General features: G+C 42.5%; 1 protein-coding gene across 2 annotated transcripts in view; it reads left to right on the top strand.

Annotated features, from left to right (window-relative positions):
- RGS14 (regulator of G protein signaling 14) overlaps positions 1 to 20,322 on the top strand; it is a 160,087-nt gene that overhangs the window by 104,502 nt on the left and 35,263 nt on the right. For both annotated transcript variants that reach the window (XM_077472583.1, XM_077472584.1), the window contains 4 exons: positions 480 to 583; positions 883 to 1,086; positions 10,056 to 10,132; positions 16,455 to 16,581. In XM_077472583.1, the coding sequence (XP_077328709.1) occupies positions 480 to 583; positions 883 to 1,086; positions 10,056 to 10,132; positions 16,455 to 16,581 (512 nt within the window). The remainder of the gene's footprint in view (positions 1 to 479; positions 584 to 882; positions 1,087 to 10,055; positions 10,133 to 16,454; positions 16,582 to 20,322) is intronic.

Here is a 20,322-nt window from a genome sequence, read left to right as displayed (position 1 = left end):
GCAGCTATACAGTCCATGGGTTTCCCAAGGACAGCAGCCTCTCTGGCTCTGGAACCCTCCTGGAGAGAAGAAACCCAGCTCTTCATACTATTTATCCCCATTTCAGCCCCCATCTGGACACTCCTCACCAGGAATTGTCTGGAACTGGATAAATATTCAGGCTGGTTATTTTCAATGTTCCACCCTAAGCTCTGGAAGTTTCTTCCAGTGGCAGGGAAAGGCAATCAACTTCCAGCCTGTAAAGCCCTGAACAGACCAGGCCAAACAACTGACAATCCCTTGATTACAGGAGCCAAGAACTAAATTTACCTAGCATCCTATGCTAGGAGAGTGCTACACAAATCTAAAAGGATGTAATATTCTCTAATGCTTACCTGTACTTTATTCTGTGCACAATTCATAGTGCTGTGAATAAAACATTAATGCTGGTAAATATATAATATTTATCTCATTGAATATTGAATATTTTATATTTATAGATTTCTCTGATAACAATGAAGTCCTTACTCGACGGGAATCTGAGGGATCTCTCAATTCTGCAACAAGCTTAGAACTAAGTTCTTCCTTCTCTGGAAAATCTGAGGTATTGAACCTACAGTATGTTTACTGTGCCCAGATGTCATTTGATAAGTATAATTTTCAAGAAAAACAAAAACATACCATCCAGCTGTCCATAATTCCAATAATACATCTTTACAAGAGTACCTCCTAGATTTGTGGGGCACACAGGACTTGTAGGTTAATAGAGGTAACTGCCACTGGCAATCATACTCTGCAATGTAATATGCATTGCAATCCCTTTAGACAGGCAGCACTCCTAGCAAATATAATTGCATCTTCTAATCCTTGTGCTTACTTGGTGATTTATATTTTACCTTACAGAATGATAATAGTCGCACTAACAGCTTGGAGCGTGAAACAGAGTGGAAGCATATCAAATACTGCTGTGTCTACTTCCCAGATGGCACAGCCTCCCTGACTGCTGTCAAACCTGGACTTAATATACGGGAAATGCTAACCGGAGTCTGTGAGAAGCGAGGATACAGTCCTTTTGATGTGAAAGTATATCTAGCGGGGAATAATCAGGTATTCTAGCTTTGAAGTATACATCATAGATTGATATGTTGCAGATAAACCTGTGGCAGTGATCACAACTAATAATGTTATACATGGATTTTTATCTTTTATCTTGTATACTCTTATGCATTCACAAGTATATTAAAGCGGGAGTCCGCCGGGAGTCCGCCATTTTTTTTTTTATAAAAGCCAGCAGCTACAAATACTGCAGCTGCTGACTTTTAAAATAATGACACTTACCCGCCCAGCGCGCCCGCGATGTCGGCACCCGAAGCCGATCTCTCGATCGTCTCTCGGGTGCTGCCGCCGCCATCTTAGGTATGGGAATCAGGAAGTGGAGCCTTTCGGCTTCATTTCCGGGTTCCCTACTGCGCATGCGCGAGTCACGCTGCGCAATAAGGATGGTCCCCGCTGTCTCTGGGAACCGTGTGTTTCCCAGCAGGCAGCGGGGGACCTTCGGAAAGGGGCGTAGATTCTGCGGAAAGGGGCGTACCTTCTGCAGAATCTACACCGGAAGTGGGTTCAGATACCTGTACTGTACAGGTACCTGCACCCCCCTCCCCCCTGAAAGGTGGCAATTGTGGCGCCGGAGGGGGGGAGGGTTCCAATGAGCGGAAGGTCCACTTTAGGGTGGACCTCCGCTTTAAAGTCAAACGAATTCTGCTTAAAAAAAACAACTTCTTTGTTTATGTTTTTTATCAGATGCACAGCTTGTAAACATAGATCTCAGTTATGCTTTTGTAACATGTGTTTATAGTTTTAGCATCAGTACTTAAAAGTGTATCTAAACCAGGGGCGGATCCAGAGTCTAGTCTCGGGAGGGGCACTGCCAGAAAATAAGGCTGCTTTCACACTGGGGTGGGCGGGCAACGGCGGTCAAGGCCGCTAACGGGACAGTTTTATCTCATTTTTTTCTACTGAGACACACAGGCGCTATATCCCAATATGACATGTTGGTGCGGGTCCTTGAATAAACCCTGCATGCATTCTGGGATCCGCATGCATGACATATTGGGATATAGCGGCTGTGTGTCTCAGTAGAAATAAATGGGATGCATGTAGCACTTTATGCATCCCCAAGCCAGTAAAAGACAGCCCTGTATGTCAGACGCATGTCTGCCCTGTGTGAATGAAGCATAAAGATACATTTTTCTTCATTCTATATCATCATTATTATCATGATAATCGCACAATACAGGTGCTGTGGCTCAACGCACCTGTACTGTGTGATTATCCTGATGATAATGATGATGATTGGTAATTGTAATATGACACATGGAGGGGGTTAATGTACTCACTGATGTGTTACTGACCAGTGGCAATTAATTAACCCCTTTGTGCTAGATTAGTGGCAATAGTGGCAGTGTTTATAAACCACTTCATGCTGTAGCATAAAAGGGGTTAATTAGCATTGATGGTGCCACTGTCATTAATGCAGCACAAAGGGGTTAATTGCCACTGGTCACAAATACATGAGTGAGTACATTAACCCCCTCCATGTGCCATATTACAATTACCATTGTAAATTATTTCACCCCCTCCACCCCCAAAAGCATTAACCACTTCACATGTAAGACAAGGTGTTAACTCATTAACATAGCAATTCCTGCTGTAGCTCATTAACATAACACTGCCTTAGCTAAGTAAGTGATCACTCACTTGCAGCGCACTGAGCTGGCTACATCTTGTCTTCAATCCTGCGCGCCTCTGAATTGTGACGTCATACCAGCCGGGACTAGGAAGCTCCTGTCGGGTAGAGATCACTCCGCCTGACAGGGAAGTGACACTCGCACCGCTCTGCTGCAACTCTGCCAGCATGTAGCAGCAGCCCATGTCACATCAATTACAGACCCCCATAGTGACCCACCGGCCCCCTCTAAATGAACTGATGGGAGCCAGGGGAAGCAGCAATAAAGTCCCAGCTGCATTTAGATGCCTCATGCAAATCTGGTGAGGTGACGGAGGAAAGACAAGAAAGAAAGCATTGGAGTAAGTTCTATTTTCTGGGAGGGGGAAATTGCCCCGTTGCCCCCCCCCCCCCCTGGATCCACCCCTGATCTAAACCCCAAAACAAAAATCTAATATACTGCAGTTTGACAGTTCTTAAGTTTATTGGCTGCATTATTTTCCATTTTCAAGTGTTTTTCCCCCTCACCTGGTCTTTCTGACAATAGCACACTTCCTGTCCCATACCACACTTCCTGTCCCTTCATGTCTACATTCATTTCTCCACTGTATCTGGAAGAAGTCATGGTTGCCACCCAGGCCTGACTTCAAACATGTTTGCCTTTGTTCATATCTATTATATGGTAATCAATGGTAGTTTATAAGAAAGGTAACATCGGTTTCGCTGTCTTTTCAGTTCACATGAAGTGATAAAGACACTTCATTTCTGGCAAGATCAATAGGTGTCTTCTGTACTTACTAAAATGTTCTGATAAATGAAAAGTATTGCAGCCAGCACATCTAAGGTCTGGTAAGCTGTAATATAATACATTTTTGTTTTTTTGGTTAAGAAATACTTTAAAGGTTACAGTGAATATCATTTAACTTATCTTGTCCTGGCCCACTGGAAAAATGGCATTGGTTAACATTCTCAGCCAAGTATTTGTAGTCTGCCCAGGCTAATTCCTTATTTTTTTTTGTATAATCTTTATTTCAGTAGAAAAACAAAGAGAAATAATGATAAATAATAATTATCTCCGGTCACTAGACCATTAAAAAAACAATAAAGATGACTGTGAGAAAAACCAGCACAACATAATATGTAAATCCTCTCCTGTTGAAGATATTTGATCTATGTGGACAGGTCCTCTGCCCCCCCTCCCCTCCCCCCCCCCCCAAAGAGAGGGCAGAGAAGCTTGCATGGAAACTCAGAGCAATATGACAATAGTCTTGCGACTTGGGAAAAAAATAAAAAATAAAAATAAGATTAAAGATAAATGAGATAAATTTACAGTGTATAAAACAAAATAACACAGTGAAAGAGATTACTGCTCCCATGTTCATACCAAAAAAGTTCACACCTGGTTAATTACCAATTAGATGCAGCAACGTCAAGGGTACTAACTCCTGGGTTCTGGTCTGCCTGGACAAGCTGTTTAAATGCAGGGTCTGCAACAGCTAACAAAGCCACATCAAGACTGGAAGACACTGGAATAGAATCAGAAATATAGGTGCTCCAGGCCGCCCAGGTGGAGTCAAATATTTATCGGATACCCTTACACGTAGCCAGCCACTCCTCCCCTCCATAATCTCCCACACCTTCTCATCCCATTCGAGGTCGCTCAGGATATGCAGGCTCTTCCAATGGACTGGTATGAGGCATTTTGCAGCATTGAGAAGGTGAGGGAGAGCACGACATTTATAGCGAGAAATAGAAATGGGGGAACATGAAGCATGAAGTGTTTTAGTGAAGTAGATCAATACCTAGACCATCCGATACATGCCTAGGGACCATGGACCAAAGGGCATTGGCTAATTCGATTTTAATATTATTAATATTATTATACAGGATTTATATAGCACCAACAGTTTGCACAGCGCTTTACAACATGAGGGCAGACAGTACACTTATGCACCTACACACGACCGGACTTTCCAGCAGACTAGGTCCGATGGAATCCGTCCGTCGGACATTCCGATCCTGTGTGGGATAATCCAATCATTTTTCATTTAAAAAAATCGGACGGACCTAGAAAAAGAACATGTTTCAAATCTGTCCGATGGACTCAGTTCCTAGCAGGAAAACCGTTCCTCTGTATGCTGGTCCGATGGACCAAATATGATGCAAGGGAAGCTACTGGCTATTGAACTTCCTTTTCTAGTCCTGTCTTACGTCATCATGTTCAAAACGAACAGGCTTTCGAACGGACTTAGTCCATTCATTTATGGGGAAGTCTGGTCGTTCGGAAGTCCGTCGGCACTCCGTCAAAATTCAGTCGGGAAGACCGTCGGACCTTTTCTGCCGGAAAGTCCGGTCGTGTGTATACGGCATCACAATATTAATCAATACAGGAGGGATCAGAGGGCCCAGCTCGTTAGAGCTTCCAATCTAGAAGGGAGTGTCAAGTGGAAACAAAAGGTAATAACTGTGGGGAATGAGCTGATGGAGAAAATTAAAATACAGTTGTTAGGTGTGGGTAAGCTTCTCTGAAGAGAAGGGTTTTCAGGGATCGTCTAAAAGCTAATAAAGTAGGAGATAAGCTGACAGATTGGGGTAGGGCATTCCATAGGATTGGAGAGGCTTTGGAAAAGTCCTGGAGGCGAACATGGGAGGAGGTGACGAGGGAGCTAGAGAGCAGGAGGTTTTGAGAGGAATGAAGAGAACAAGTAGCTTGGTATTTAGAGACTAGGCTAGTGATGTAGCTGGGGGGGTGAAATTGTGGATGGCTTTGTACATAGTTGTTAGTATTTTGAATTTCATTCTTTGGCTGAGCGGAAGCCAGTGGAGGGATTGACAGGGAGGAGTGGCAGACACAGAGCGAATTGGTAAGGTGAATGAGTCTGGCAGCAGCATTCATGATGGATTGAAGAGGCGATAGACTATGTAGAGGTAAGCCAATGAGAAGGTTGTTGCAGTAGTCGAGGCAAGAGATTACCAGCGAGTGAATTAAGAGTTTTGTTGTGTCACTGGTTAGGGGTGTATTTTGGAGTAGTTGCGGAGGTTGAGGTGGCAGGATTTGGACAGTGATTGGATGTGTTGCTTGAAGGAGAGTTCAGAGTCCAGGACTACACCTAGAACCTTGACATGTGGGGATGGATATTAGTGGAGGAAGCTGCTTCTATAGATGACCAAAGTGTGATATGCGCTCATCACTGGAATTAAATAGTAGTCTAGCTTTTTAAGAGTTTGTCAATATTCCCATTGCACATGTTCCTGGAATGGCTTTGGATGTAGTGGGTGCTGCAGCACACGATGATCATCTAGTGTTATCCAAAAGTTTTATTGGAAAAGGATCACATCACAAAGGGCAAAGTGCAATGTTTTGGAGATGTGAAGGGCCCCTTCATCAGGCATGTGATGAAGGTGTCCTAAAACGATTCTAAAATATTGCCCTTTGACCTTTAGGATGTGATCATTATTCAATAAAAGCTTCGGACCACACTTGATGATCTGTAGTGTCCTGGCAAATATTTGCATTCATCTTTTAAGAGTAGCATGGCTTCCTATACAGCAGTATAAATGAAAAACAGACAGAGAGGCATTTGTTCATTTTAAATAGTGTGTGGACAGGGCTGGTTAAGGAATATGCACCATACCTGCATTTATCCTTTTATTGTACTTTTAGAGTATATTAGTGTTTTGTATACCAAGTATGCCAGGCAACATTGCGCATTTAAACTTTAATTTGTTCTTTTTGTCCTTGTGATTTCAGTTTTCATCATAAACCCAGTCCAGTGTAAACATTACCCTGTTTACAATCAGCTTGTCTGCAGTCTGCAGATTACTTGCAGCACCATTGAAAACAATCAAGGCAAATGCTCCATTTGTCTGGCAGTAATTTCAATGCTGGTAGCCATAAATGATTTGTATTCTGCAATGTACTTATTCAATCAATAAAGATCCCGAACTAGAAAAACAGCTTCAGCTAAACCCTGCTAATCCCCCTAGTTTTTTACCATTTGTCAGATGTTTGGTTGCTTACAGACAAGGTCACTTTAGAATCCAGGTGCATTGTGTCCATAGTTTTGTTTCCAAAATAGCACCAACATATTGTCAAAGTATAGAGTATTTATTCATACATATATGCCAAATTTTAAAGAGCATACATGTTCATATATTCACATATAACCACATACACAATCAAAGTCTATTTTGGTTAACTTTAAATAACCTTCAAGTGTTTTTTACGCTATGGGAGTAAATTGGAGCACACAAACAAAACCCACGAAAGCCTACAGAGGAAATGCAAACTCAAATTGGGTGCCTAATTGAATTAAAATTCATCAAACTTTTTTAATTTAGAATTGCTGTGGCTGTTCACATGTGGTAACAACATTAGAGTATTTGTTTTTAGGATTTACTTGAATGGTCTATTTAATCCAGAGAGTGCTTTAAAAATAATCAAATACAAATTAAAAAGAAATGAAACTGCTGGATGAAGCTAAAAGTTCTGCAATATACCAGTTGACCACTAGGTGTCACTTTTAGATTATGTTTCGCTGCAGTTATTGCCATGATACATCATTATACACCGCACCTATTGTGATTCTGATATATTCCTAAAACAGCACATTATGAAATATTTATATTAGAGAAACAGAGCTGTTCAGATTTGTATACAGTACCCAGGGAGAAAATTGCTGCCAGTTGGATGGATTTATGCGAGGGAAACCTCTAGGTAGAAGTTGGGCTACACAGACCCGTATGACATGACCAGTAATAAGAATTATAATATTATTATTTCAGATACTTATATGCTGTATATGATATGCCATTTTATAGCTTTGCTAAATAAAGTATTTATTTAAATACATTAAAAAATGTAATTAAATATACAAAAATACATTTTATCTATTTCAGTTAAAAAGGGAATGGGATACTCATTCCCTTGCTAAATGGTCTTCTTCAGGTCGGGCAAGTTAAACAAATAGTTAAAAATCTGTACAAACCAAACGTAGCAAGCAGCCAACACTGCAGAATAAAACCAAGTCTTGTCAATAACACATGTGCACAAATAAGGTCATGGCAATGGATTAATACAAGGTTATTCCGTGTCTAGGAAAGGCTAAGATGTTCCTAAGTCTTCTTACTTCTGCTTTAAAATGTGTCCCTGGATACTTGTTATCTTTGAAATGCTTGTGCCCAGTGGTATTGTTATATCACTGGAGTTAGTGAATTTATGCATTTGAACAGGGCCGTAACCCAAAATACCAGAGCCCTTATGTTACTGCTTTTGAATAGTAACACACCGATATTCAGTATGCATGCACTGAATACTGCAGCCAGTTCGATTTTGGGGATTGCAAACATAATTCAACCGCCTCCCTTTTTAGATGTTGCTTATGTTGAGTTCCAGGCAGATAACAAAGAACATACCGGTATTTGAAAATATTAGTTCCCTGGCTGTCTCTGGCTTCAATACTTTTTGAATCAGTGACAATCATGTAGTACAAAATGTGAGAGTTATGCCGCGTACACACAATCAGACTTTCCGGCGGACTTAGTCCGCAATCCGCCCGTGTGTGGGCTCCAGCGGACTTTTTGTTTCCAAAAGTCCGGTGGACTTAGAAAGACGTTTTGACTCAAAATTGTCTGCCGGACTCGGCAGTCCGGCGGACAACCGCCCGACTGTGGCCTTTTCCCAACAACCCTGGCCGTTGGGGACAACATGGGGAGTATGGCTGGAATGGCCTGGTATGGCTCAGAAGGAGGGGGATGCTCTTTCCTGACCGGCCGGGCTGCGTGCTCGGATAAGGGTCTGATATGGACTTTGGGGGACCCCCACGCCGCTTTATGCCGGCGTAGGGCTTCCCCTTTAAGTCCATACCAGGTGACGGGGCTCGCGAGGTGTCAATCTTGCCGATGGAGGCGACGACATTGACTTCCTTCGCTAGTCCCGTCTACCTGGAGCTGCGTTCAAAATGAACGGACTTTTCTCCGTGTGTGGGCAAGTTCGTTCATTTCAAAAGTCCGGTGGACTCGCCATAGTCCGGCGGATTGTCCGCCGGACCTAGTCCGCCGGAAAAGTCCGGTCGTGTGTGGGCAGGTCCGCTCGTTTGGAAAGTCCGGCGGACCTCAACTGCTACGTCCGCCGGATAGTCCGATCGTGTGCATGCAGCATTAGAGGACCTGATCTACATATTTTTGGAGGGCCAGTGAGTCAAATTGGGGAAGCCATTTCATGAGAATGATAAACAGTAATCTTTCAATTTCATAAACAAAAGTCAGCAGTGGAAGTTTATCCCAGATAGCAAGCAATTGTGCTGCAAGTTTGAAAATGACTTGCTAAGCTATTACTAGACTTGCCAGGCCTCATAAGTTTTTTGCACAATTGCAGCAAGTCCACATTGCATGACCCCTTTCTTTACAAACATTCTACAAGTCTGCTGCAAGTTCTGGTTCAGTTATGTTGTGCAATAGTCATCCCACCACAGGGGTCACTGTGACTGAATTTCCATGCTGTAGACTTGCAGAGTTCTTACTGTAGTCTCATCACTGCAACTTTGTTCTTGCTAGAGGCTTGCCATGCAAATTTGCTACAAAGTGTCAACTAGAACTTGTGCTTCAAGTGCTCTGCATGAGTACAATATGCCAATGAAAATGTGCAGCAAATTAACAGATTACAATTCAACACTGCCACAAATAGGTGGCAATTTATCCTTGCTATCTGGGATACTGTATTTTCACTCAACTCAGGTTTAATTTAAATAAAGCGCAGAAGAACACGTGGTCATATGTGAAAACATTCATATACATTATGACTGCTTTATGCTTGAAGTGATCATGTTACCCTTTTCATTAGCTGTTGCTTTTTTAAATTTTAAATTTGATATTAAACCAACACTTTTAATACCTATGGATGATATTGAATGATGAGTTATTAGAACATCTATTATATTTTATTGCTATTTCTATCCTAACTGGGGAGATTCACTGTCTGTATTATTCCTGGCCAACATTGCCACCAAGAGGAAAAGTGAGTGGAATCCAACATTTTTTTATGAGGAACTCTTTCAATGAATAAGTCTGTTCTGGTAACAAGACAAGAATATGATATTGCTTTGCAAAGATCTACTATTTCTTCTTGCTGTGTAACTAAGAAAGCAAGATAATTACAATTTTCCCAATGGGACTAAAACAGCAGAAAAAATACTGTTTGGGATCTTACCCATTCTCTTCTCTATCCGAAACGAAATAAGGTTGGGTTTACATACATTTTAAAGTATATTTCAGTATATATTTTCCATTTCATGTCACTAGCCATTATTATCAATTACTGTTATTATATTGTCTATAATTTATCTTCTTTCAGAAAGCGTTGGCCCTGGATCAGGACTGCATGGTGCTATCTGACCAGGAGGTGAGATTGGAGAACAGGATCAGTTTTGAGTGAGTTGGCCTTCCTTTTTTGTTCTTTTTGAAAATTTTAGCATAATTCAAAGTCCTTACCATACCAAAAGATATGGTGCAGTCTGGGAAGACCTTCATTACTTTAATGGTATGTTTTGGACCCATTGATAAGATTCAATGTAAAGATCAACAGAACACAAAAAGCTAAAGGTAGAATCTGCAAATTTCCATTGCTAATCATAGTATTATCATGTTGCTCTGGTAATTTATTTATTTATTTCAGGTATATAGCGCCATCAATTTACGCAGTGCTTACCTTGAAAAAGTATTCACACCCCTTAAAATCTTCCACATTTTGTTATGTTATAACCAAAAATATAAATGTATTTTATTGGGATTTTATGTGATAGACCAACACAAAGTGGCACATAATTGTGAAGTGGAAGGAAAATAATAAATGGTTTTCACATTTTTTTACAAATAAATATCTGAAAAGTGTGGCGTGCATTTGTATTCAGCCCCCTTTACTCTGATATCCCTAACCAAAATCTATTGGAACCAATTGCCTATAGAAGCCACCTAATTACACCTGTGTGTAATTTAATCTCAGTATAAGAACAGATCAGGGATAAAGTTGTGAAGAAGTTAAAAAAGCAGGGCTAGGTTTGAATATCTCACGGAGCACTGTTCAATCCATCATATGAAAATGGAAAGATTATGGCAAAACTGCACACCAACCAAGCCTTGACAGCCCACCTTAACTGACAGGCAGGGCAACGAGAGCATTAATCAGAGAAGCAGGCAAGAGGACCATGGTAACTCTGGAGGTGCTGCAGAGATCCTCAGCTCAGGTGGGAGATTCTGTTCACAGGACAACTATTAGTTGTGCACTCCACAAATGGAGTGGAAGAGTGGCAAGAAGAAAGCCATCGTTGAAAGAAAGCCATAAGAAATCCAGTTTGCAGTTTGTGAGAAGCCATGTGGGGGACACAGCAAACATGTGAAAAAAAATGCTCTGGCCAGATGAGACCAAAATTTTACTTTTTGACCTAAAAGCAAAATGCTATGTGTGGCAGAAAACAAATACTGCACGTCACCCTGAACACACCATCCCCACTGTGAAACATGGTGGTGGCAGCAACATGTTGTGGGGATGCTTTTCTTTAGCGGGGACAGGGAAGCTGGTCAGAGTTGATGGGAAGATAGATGGAGCCAAATACAGGGCAATCTTAGAAAAAAACTGTTATGCCGCGTACACACGATCGGAATTCAAGCCAGAAAAAGACAGATGAGAGCTTTCCATCGGAAAATGCGACCGTGTGTATGCTTCATCGTAATTTAGCTGTCTGAATTCCCGCCAGCCAAAAATTTACAGCATGTTCTTAATTTTCCAGACGGAAAAACTTTCTATCGGTAATTCCGATCATGTGTATGCAATTCCGCATGCCAAAAATCACACATGCTCAGAATCCAGTACGAGACAGAACCGCTCGGTCTGGTAAAACTAGCGTTCATAATGGAGATAGCAGATTCTTCACACTGCAAATTTTTAAATTGTTCAATGCCGCAAATTCTCTTCTTTATATAATGCTAGAAGAATGAAGTTGTTTTGCTTTGTTTTGTTATCACAATATTATTTTTTATTATTTCTAGGTATCTCCTGAATAATCTTTATTTGAATTTAAGCCAGATCTACATAATATATATGTGTTTTTTTTAAAGTCCTTTTTTTCGTTAATATACATTTTTGGATTATTTTATTATTTTCTCATGCTCTCCTTTTTATTTTTTTATGTCACGTTTCCACAACACCATTATTATGTTCTATTTGTAAACCTGTTTGGTGTTGGTGTCCCTTGTTAATTTTGACATTGTATTTTTGAATGTATCTGCCTACTCACCCCAAAAATTTTATATTTGCTATTTGAAGAAAAACACATAGGCAAGTATTTTCTGAAAAAAAAAAATCACAATTTATTTAACATCATAATAACACAATAAAGATGAAGGCAACGCCGGAGAAAGTGCTTGAATTTGCGAAGCCTTTGGCCTTTGGCTCCCAAGGCACACATGAACTTTGTGGCTCAAAAACTTGGTAGCTTGAGAAGTCCATATAGAAAGGAGGTCAATCTGGTCCAGGAATCCCATAGAACAGGAACAGCAGCAGATGACATATATGTACCCAGGCTGTGGTACTACAATAGGCTGCGTGTTCTGTCAGACCAGACTGAAGGCAGGCAATCACTTTCTTGTCTTCCGTACAGCCTTCCCTACAGCCTTCCCTGGAGGCTGTGGCTCTGGAGGTGGACTTGTGGCAGGAGGAGGAGGATGGGGGAGCGCACACAGGTGGTGGTCGTCAGTTAGTTCACCACTCAACCCCTTGTGGATGGTTGTAAATATGATTTTTTCACATTTGCGCCGTTTGCTCCTCCATTTGCTGTCAATTGAAGGCTATGTAGATGCCATAGGCCTCTACAGCATCGAGGGGGGATTTCAAGGACGTCATAAGACTCCTTGATGAGGGCCAGTGCTGCCTCCTCAGTTTTAGTTCCCTTCCTGGGCCTTTTGTATGGAAGGCAGAGGGGAGGCACCTGAGATTGGGTGTTACTGCGCCCTGCCACTTCCTATGTTACCAAATACAAACGACTATCATTCTGAGCCCAGCATTTTTCATTCTTGCCCCAATCATTTTTGGCTACTACTGTCTATTAATATGTGAAATACTTTTTTGTTAAATCAGTAGTTTATTATCAATAATAACATCTAATTAACAACCATCATTTTCACATAAAAAATATGTATAAAAATCCTATACCTGGCTCCAACTGGGCTCCTCAATCTCTTCCTGGATGGAAGGCCCAGGTTGGTCCACGAAAGCCTCAGCTGGGGTTGAGGGAAGGCTGGATGGAAGGCTGGAGGGAAGGGGTGCCAGAAGAGTTGAAAGCGATTCCCTGCCCTTAATCTGGTCATCAAGAAAACGCATCCTGTTATAGTACCACAGACTGGGGGCCCGGGTCTTTACAAATTCTAGCAGCTTCTCCAGTGTTGTCTTCCTAGTTGCTTTATTGTGATATAAGGGGTTTTTCACCTCCCATAAATTGCGCATATCACAATATTTATCCAGGAATTCGCCCAGGAATTCTAGGTCTTTAAATGGATACATTTTTTCTGCAAGACCAAACAAAAGACAAAAACACTCATCTCATTGGCTTAATCTTTTAAGCCAATACAGACATCAATCTAGATTCAGTATAGTCTTGTCGTGTCTTTTTACCAAAGTTAAAATCTTACCTTCGTTATAACGTTCGTTGCTTCTGTTCCTCCTTCCTTTGCACACAGAACGTAGTTACGACACACACGTGTTTAAGCTTTATATACACTGCGCATGCGTGAAACTCCACCTGCGTCGCCCGTCCCTGACGTTCTTTCTAGAATATTCCCCGCCCCATCTCTTTTGTCGCAATGGGAGAGGAACATGGCAGAGACACAGCAGGTGCATAATAGCAGTAACGAGGGGGGGGGGGGGGGAAAGCCTGGAGCCAGGAATATCCCGATCCCGGAGGAGATTTAAGGCCACAAATATGTCCTTTGCTGAGATGTTGGAGATGGTCAACATCTTGAGGAGGAACGACTATGACAGGAATTATGGTCCATACCCAAACCCAAATCTGACAAAGGCCAAGATCATGACTAAAGTTGAGAAGAGTCTGTACAGGAATTTTGGGGTATGCCGATCCAAGGATCAATTGAGGAAATGCTGGTCGGACCTCAAATTAAGGGAGCAGGATCAGTATAGAAAGATCAAGAAAGTTCTTTGAAAAAGTAAGTATTTGTCTTGTGTTCATATTATTATTAATATTGCATGCTGCGCCATGTGTTTTTCGTCTAGTTTTATGTTCATACGCACAGTAATCGGTCATAGTAAACATCGTTCGTTTCTCAAATACGATGTTTTCCCAGATACCTGATTAAATACATTTGTTCATGTTAATTTTGAATTTAATACAAGAGGTTTAGGACATTGTTGTCTAGATGTGTTTGAACCTAGAAGGAATAGCAAACTAGATTCAATGTAATGTATGTATGTATACCTTTTGTTTTATTCTCATAGGGGAGCAAAGAATCAGAAAATGTGAGGTCACCAAGGACCCCCCCCCCCACCTCCTGAACAAGGGGAACGGAGGTCACAACCAGAGGATGTGGAGGAAGGAGAGGTGGTTGAGATTGAGACCACAACAGGTGAGTGTCTAACACCCCAGCTTCAGGTAATAAGAGATGTATGCTTGCATATTTCTAATACATGGTGTGTTTTTTTATTTTTAGGTGATGCACAGGTTGTGGAAGAACAATCACATCATTTCATCAGTTACAGTGCCCAAAGGCTAATCCAGGACATCATGTGGTGTAGTCAGGATTTAGACATTATCAAACAAAAAACTATGGATATTGAAGTAAAACTTAAGAACATGATTGATGTCCTTGGAAGAATTTAATTTACCAAAAAATTGGCACCATTTTGTGTTTTTTTCTAAAATGTTGACGATGCACACAGTATGTCAACATGTGCTATCTGCTATCGGCCATCAGGGGATATCAATGTATGCGGTTTGTGCCTGCAACCCCTTACTCAAAACTCAAGTAGGTGAGAGGTAGAGATTGCACCCCTAAAACACGTCCATTTATCCCCCATGATGGGAGATAGCACATGTTGACATTAGGCATCAGAATGTAAATCCCCAGTTTGACTCCCAATTTGTGTGCATCTTCAAAATTAGGCTTTTACAGGGGTGACTTCACCCCATCTGTTGAAGGCAAGATCCACACATTTTGGACAATATAATGTGTGATCCTTTAGTTTTTCAATGTTGAACTTTGTAAGTTCCAGAGTTGTGTATGTTCTGTTTTGAAACCTGGCTGTTTATGTAACTTTAAAAAAAAAAATGTAGATAACTCAAAATTGTATACTTTTTTACAAACAAATGTTTTACAACGCACATGTGAATGTGTAACGAGTAAAAGGATTTTTACCCAACAATGTGTGGCTTCTTCTTTCAATGATCAATACAATTTTTTGTGTTTAAATTGGTGTTTACAATGTCAATGGGTGTTATAATAATGTATGAACCACTTGGCACTACAAGTGCACTAGGAGACAGAAAAAAGAAACACAAGCAGGAAATCCCAATCCAGATTTTTGCAGATTAAATGTAAAATTTATTCAACATGTGCTGGGAAAGCAATGGCCCCCCCTCCCCGAAAAATAGTTCAAATAATTTTTAGATACACACCAACAAGCACAAACTGTAGAGCAGGAACGATCTGAAGCACAAGTCTGAAAAGCGTGAATCGTCTCTAACCAAACTTCTACTAACACGTGCACAACACGAGATCAGCAGAAGGAGCCCAAAGGGTGCCGTACGTGGTGCTGAACATCCCTTTTCTAGTCCTGTCGTACGTGGTGGACGTCACCGCGTTCTTGGCGGTCGGAATTTGTTGTAACCGTGTGTAGGCAAGACAGCTTGAGCGGAATTCCGTCGAGAAAACCATCAGAGCTTCTTCCGACGAGAATTCCGATCGTGTATATGCGACATTAAAGTCTGCAAAAGACTTGAGACTGGGGCGGAGGTTCACCTTCCAGCAGGACAATGACCCTAAACATACAGCCAAAGCTACAATGGAATGGCTTAGATCAAAGCGTATTCATGTGTTAGAATGACCCAATCAAAGTCCAGACCTAAATCCCATTGAGAATCTGTGGCAAGACTTGAAATTTGCTGTTCACAGATGCTCTCCATTCAATCTGACAGAGCTTGAGCTATTTTGCAAAGGAGAATGGGCAACAATTTCACTCTCTAGATGGGCAAAGCTGGTAGAGACATCCCCAAATAGACTTGCAGCTGTAATTGCAGTGAAAGGTGGTTCTACAAAGTATTGACTCAGGGGGGCCGAATACAAATGCACACCACACTTTTCACGTATTTATTTGTAAACAATTTTGAAAAACATTTATAATTTTCCTTTCCACTTCACAATTACTGTATGTGCCACATTGTGTTAGTCTACCACATAAAATCCCAATAAAATATATTTTTTGGGTTGTAACATGACAAAATGTGGAAATTTTAAAGGGATGTGAATACTTTTTCAAGGTACTGTATGTATTGCATATTCACATCAGTCCCTGCCCTCAAGGAGCTTACCATGAAAGGTCCCTAACTCACATTCATACCAATTAACTTACCTGTCTTTGGAGTGTTGGAGGAAACCAAAGTACCTGTAATATCCTAGTAACAACAAACAACCTGAAACATATTATGTTTTGCAATTGAAAAAATGACTTTAATTCTTGTCATTTTTTTAGGTTACAAATTGAATACCTGAATAAAAATTTGCGCATTGTGGCTAGGCCCTCAAAGACAATACAAGAGGCTTTACAATCGATTTTGAAGAAATATGGATTGAATAGCCAACATTTTGTACTAAAAAAGGTAAATATGAAACTCCTAATGAGTTCTACAATACAGAAGCTTGTATAATAAAACGTTGTAGAACTTTACATATCAAGTTCAGCAGCACTAGCAATTGTCTGTAATGCCCTCCTGCTGCAAGTTTTCTAAATTCAACTGTTAATCCTTTAGGGCAAGTGTAAACCTGGTGAACTCAGAATGCTAATGATAGTTAAAACCCACCATCATGCTGCCCATCTTAAAATTATTCCCCTATTCTGTGTCCCCACTGGCAGTATTTTATGCTTCTGGGGTTTTAACAGTCACCTTTTCTGAAACCTTTCGTCCGGTCACATGACGTCGCAGGGTCCACTTCATCAGACTAGGAGGTCCTAACTGATGTAGAAAGTGAGGCTGATGTGATGACATCAGCGTCTCTCTCTTCAAAAGTACACATTGAATGAAGGCATGGTGACCATCTCTCAGGTCCTTGACACCTTGCACTCACAATTTGCACCCGATCTTCCATGTTGAGTGACTTGGGCCGTCATTCATCCTGGAAAGACTGTGGATGTTCTATGGTGAGTAATGCCCCGTACACACGATTGGACTATCTGGCGGACTTGTGTGGGCTCCGGCGGGCGGACTTTTTTCCCCCAAAAGTCCAGCAGACTTAAAAATAAGTTTTGACTCAAAATTGTCTGCCGGACTCGGCAGTCCTGCGGACAATCCGGCCGTCTGTGTGCTAGTCCGCCGGACTTTTGAAAGGAACGGACTTTCCCGCACACGGAGAAAAGTCCGTTCATTTTGAACGTGGCTCCAGGTAAGCAGGACTAGCGAAGGAAGTCAATGTCGCCACCTTCAGCGGCGAGATTGACACCTCGCTGGTCCCGTCACCTGGTATGGACTTATGGACATTGACTTCCTTCGCTAGTCCTGTCTACCTGGAGCCGCATTCAAAATTAATGGATTTTCCTCCGTGTGTGGGCAAGTCCGTTCATTTCAAAAGTCCGGCGGACTCCCGCCATAGTCCGGTGGTTTGTCTGCCACACCTAGTCCGCCGGAAAAGTCTGGTCGTGTGTGGGCAAGTCCGCTCGTTCGGAAAGTCCGGCGGACCTCTGCTTCAAAGTCCGGAGGTTTGTCCGCCGGACTAAGTCCACCGGATAGTCAGATCGTGTGTATGCGGCATAAGAGATACTGTAGATGACAGCCCTATATTTAAGGTGAGTATTGAAGCCTGATCTGCCTCTGGAGGACCTATTCAAGAACTAAAATATTGCTTGGAGTTGGAATTTCAAGGGACATTAAAGGCCCATGAAATAAAAAATAAAAAAGTAAACATATCATACTTACCTACTCTGTGTCATAGTTTTGCACAGAGCAGCCCCGATCCTCCTATTCTTGGGTCCCCTGCTGGTGCTTCTGGCCCCTCACTCTTGCTGAAATCCCCTATAACAATTTGCCACTAGTGCATGCTTACTCCCAAGCTGCTTCTGTGTGTCAGTAATGCACCGTACACACGATCGGACTATCTGGCGAACTCGGTCCGGCAGACCAGAGTCCGCCAGAGCCCACACACGGGCAGATTGTCTGGCGGACTCTGGTCTAAGTCCGGCAGACTTAGAAAGAAGTTTTAACTCACAATCCGCCTGTCTGTGTGCTAGTCCGCCGGACTTTTGAAATGAATGGACTTGCCCGCACACGGAGAAAAGTCAGTTCATTTTGAACGCGGCTCCAGGTAGACGGGACTAGCAAAGGAGGTCAATGTTGCCGCCTCCATCGGTGAGATTGACACCTCTCTGGCCCCCGTCACCAGGTATGGACTTAAAGGGTAAGCGCTACGCCGAAAAAACGGCATGTGGGTCCCACCCCAAGGTCCATATTAGACCTTTATCCGAGCATACAGCCCGGCCGGTCAGGAAAGGGGGTTGGGACGAGGGAGCAACCCCCCTCCTGAGCCATACCAGGCCATGTGCCCTCAACATGGGGGGAGCTTTGGGGAAGGGGGGCTCTGCGGCCCCCCCACCCCAAAGCACCTTGTCCCCATGTTGATGAGGACAAGGGCCTCTTCTCGATAACCCTGACAGTTGGTTGTTGTAGTCTGCGGGCGGGGGGCTTATCCGAATCCGGGAGCCCCCTTTAATAAGGGGGTCCCAGATACCGGCCCCCACCCTATGTAAATGAGTATAGGGTACAATGTACCCCTACCCATTCACCTGGTGAAAAAAGTGTAAAAAAAACACAACACAAGGTTTTAAAATAATTTATTGCACAGCTCCGGACTTCTCTGCTATCTTCTGCTAGCTCTTTTACTAGCGGAGGAGCCTGGCTTCTTCGTCGCCTCTGCCGCCCGGGGATCTTCTTCCGACTTCGGGGGTCTTGTCCCCCTCTTCGGTTCTTCTTGCCGGGCCTCCGCTTTCATCTCCCAGCTCTTTTACTAGTGGAGGCCCGGTCTTGTCGTTGCTGTCGCCGCCTTCTCTTCTTCTTCTTCCTTGAGATGTTGACTCAACGCTCTCTCTGGCCGCAATGACAGGGACGCGTTGTGCGGCAACTTATATAGGGACAATGGGTGGGGTCACCGGGTGATGTCACATGATGACCCCGCCCCCTTGTGATGTTACAGTCCCAGCATCCTCCAGGACTGTGACATCATAAGGGGCGGGGCATCACCCGGTGACCGCGCCCATTGTCCCTATATAAGTCGCCGCACAACACGTCCCTGACGTTGCGGTCAAAGACAGCGTCGAGTCAACATATCAGGAACGAAGAAGAGAAGGTGGCGACAGCGGCGACAGAAGACCGGGCCACTGCTAGTAAAAGAGCTGGAAGAAGAAAGCAGAGGCCCGGCAAGAAGAACCAAAGAGGGGGACAAGACCCCCGAAGTCGGTAGAACACTCCCGGATGGCGACGAAGGAGAAAGACACACATAGAGTGTTTCAGCCCTGCCCCCTGCTCTCTCCTCACATGCAGTGATTAACAGCAGCAGAAACCATTGGTTCTCATTGTTGTGTCTCAGCTGATGAGGAGGGAGAGACCTGGGAGAGCAGCTGCTCTCATGCACATCGCTGGATCAAAATCGGGCTCGGGTAAATATTAGGGGGGTCTGAGGGGGAGCTATACACAGAAGGTTGTATACCTTCATGCACAGAATGCTTGAAGGTAAACAAAATACCTTCAGCCTTTACAATCACTGTAGCCTCCCTGGCAGTATGATTATGTCTGATTTTTGAGCGGTACATTGTTTTGCATAGAAATTTGGTGTTTTATAGTGTAGCCTGTAATTCTTAGTAATAACAAACTTTTATCTGTCCAAACAAGAGTCTAGTAGACATCCCGGGTATGATAGTTTGAAACACAAAATCATAAATTATAATATAATAAATGACTATAAAGAATTATAAAAAGAATATAATAATAATACAATTAATTTCCCCACAATTTACTATTGCTCAATTCTGCAAGTGTTCTAATTTACAATTGCTTCTTTCTAGCTGGTCTAAAACCACTTTTGATGTAAAGGGCCATTTTTTGGTTGCCATGGACAATCTCAAGTTTCCAGGCAGAAAGAACAGTATATATAATATAAAAGTGCATGCAGGGCACTGGACAAAGCACTAAGGACAAAAGGGATGTGAAATGATTTGATACAGTAATGTAATCTGTAAGATTACAGTGTAATGTATGTGTTATGTATTTTGTACATTTTGAATTTGCTGCCGGGCTCTGTCCCCATGCATTGCGACACTCGTGGGGAACGCAGCCTGGAATACAGAGCATCTGGTG

This window comes from Lithobates pipiens, unplaced genomic scaffold (assembly GCF_037356315.1).
Source record: "Lithobates pipiens isolate NorthernLeopardFrog02 unplaced genomic scaffold, aLitPip1_a1.2 Scaffold_8, whole genome shotgun sequence".
Lineage (NCBI taxonomy): Eukaryota > Metazoa > Chordata > Amphibia > Anura > Ranidae > Lithobates > Lithobates pipiens.
The sequence above is the reverse complement of the archived record's forward strand: the minus strand, read 5'-3'. Positions and strand labels throughout refer to the sequence as shown.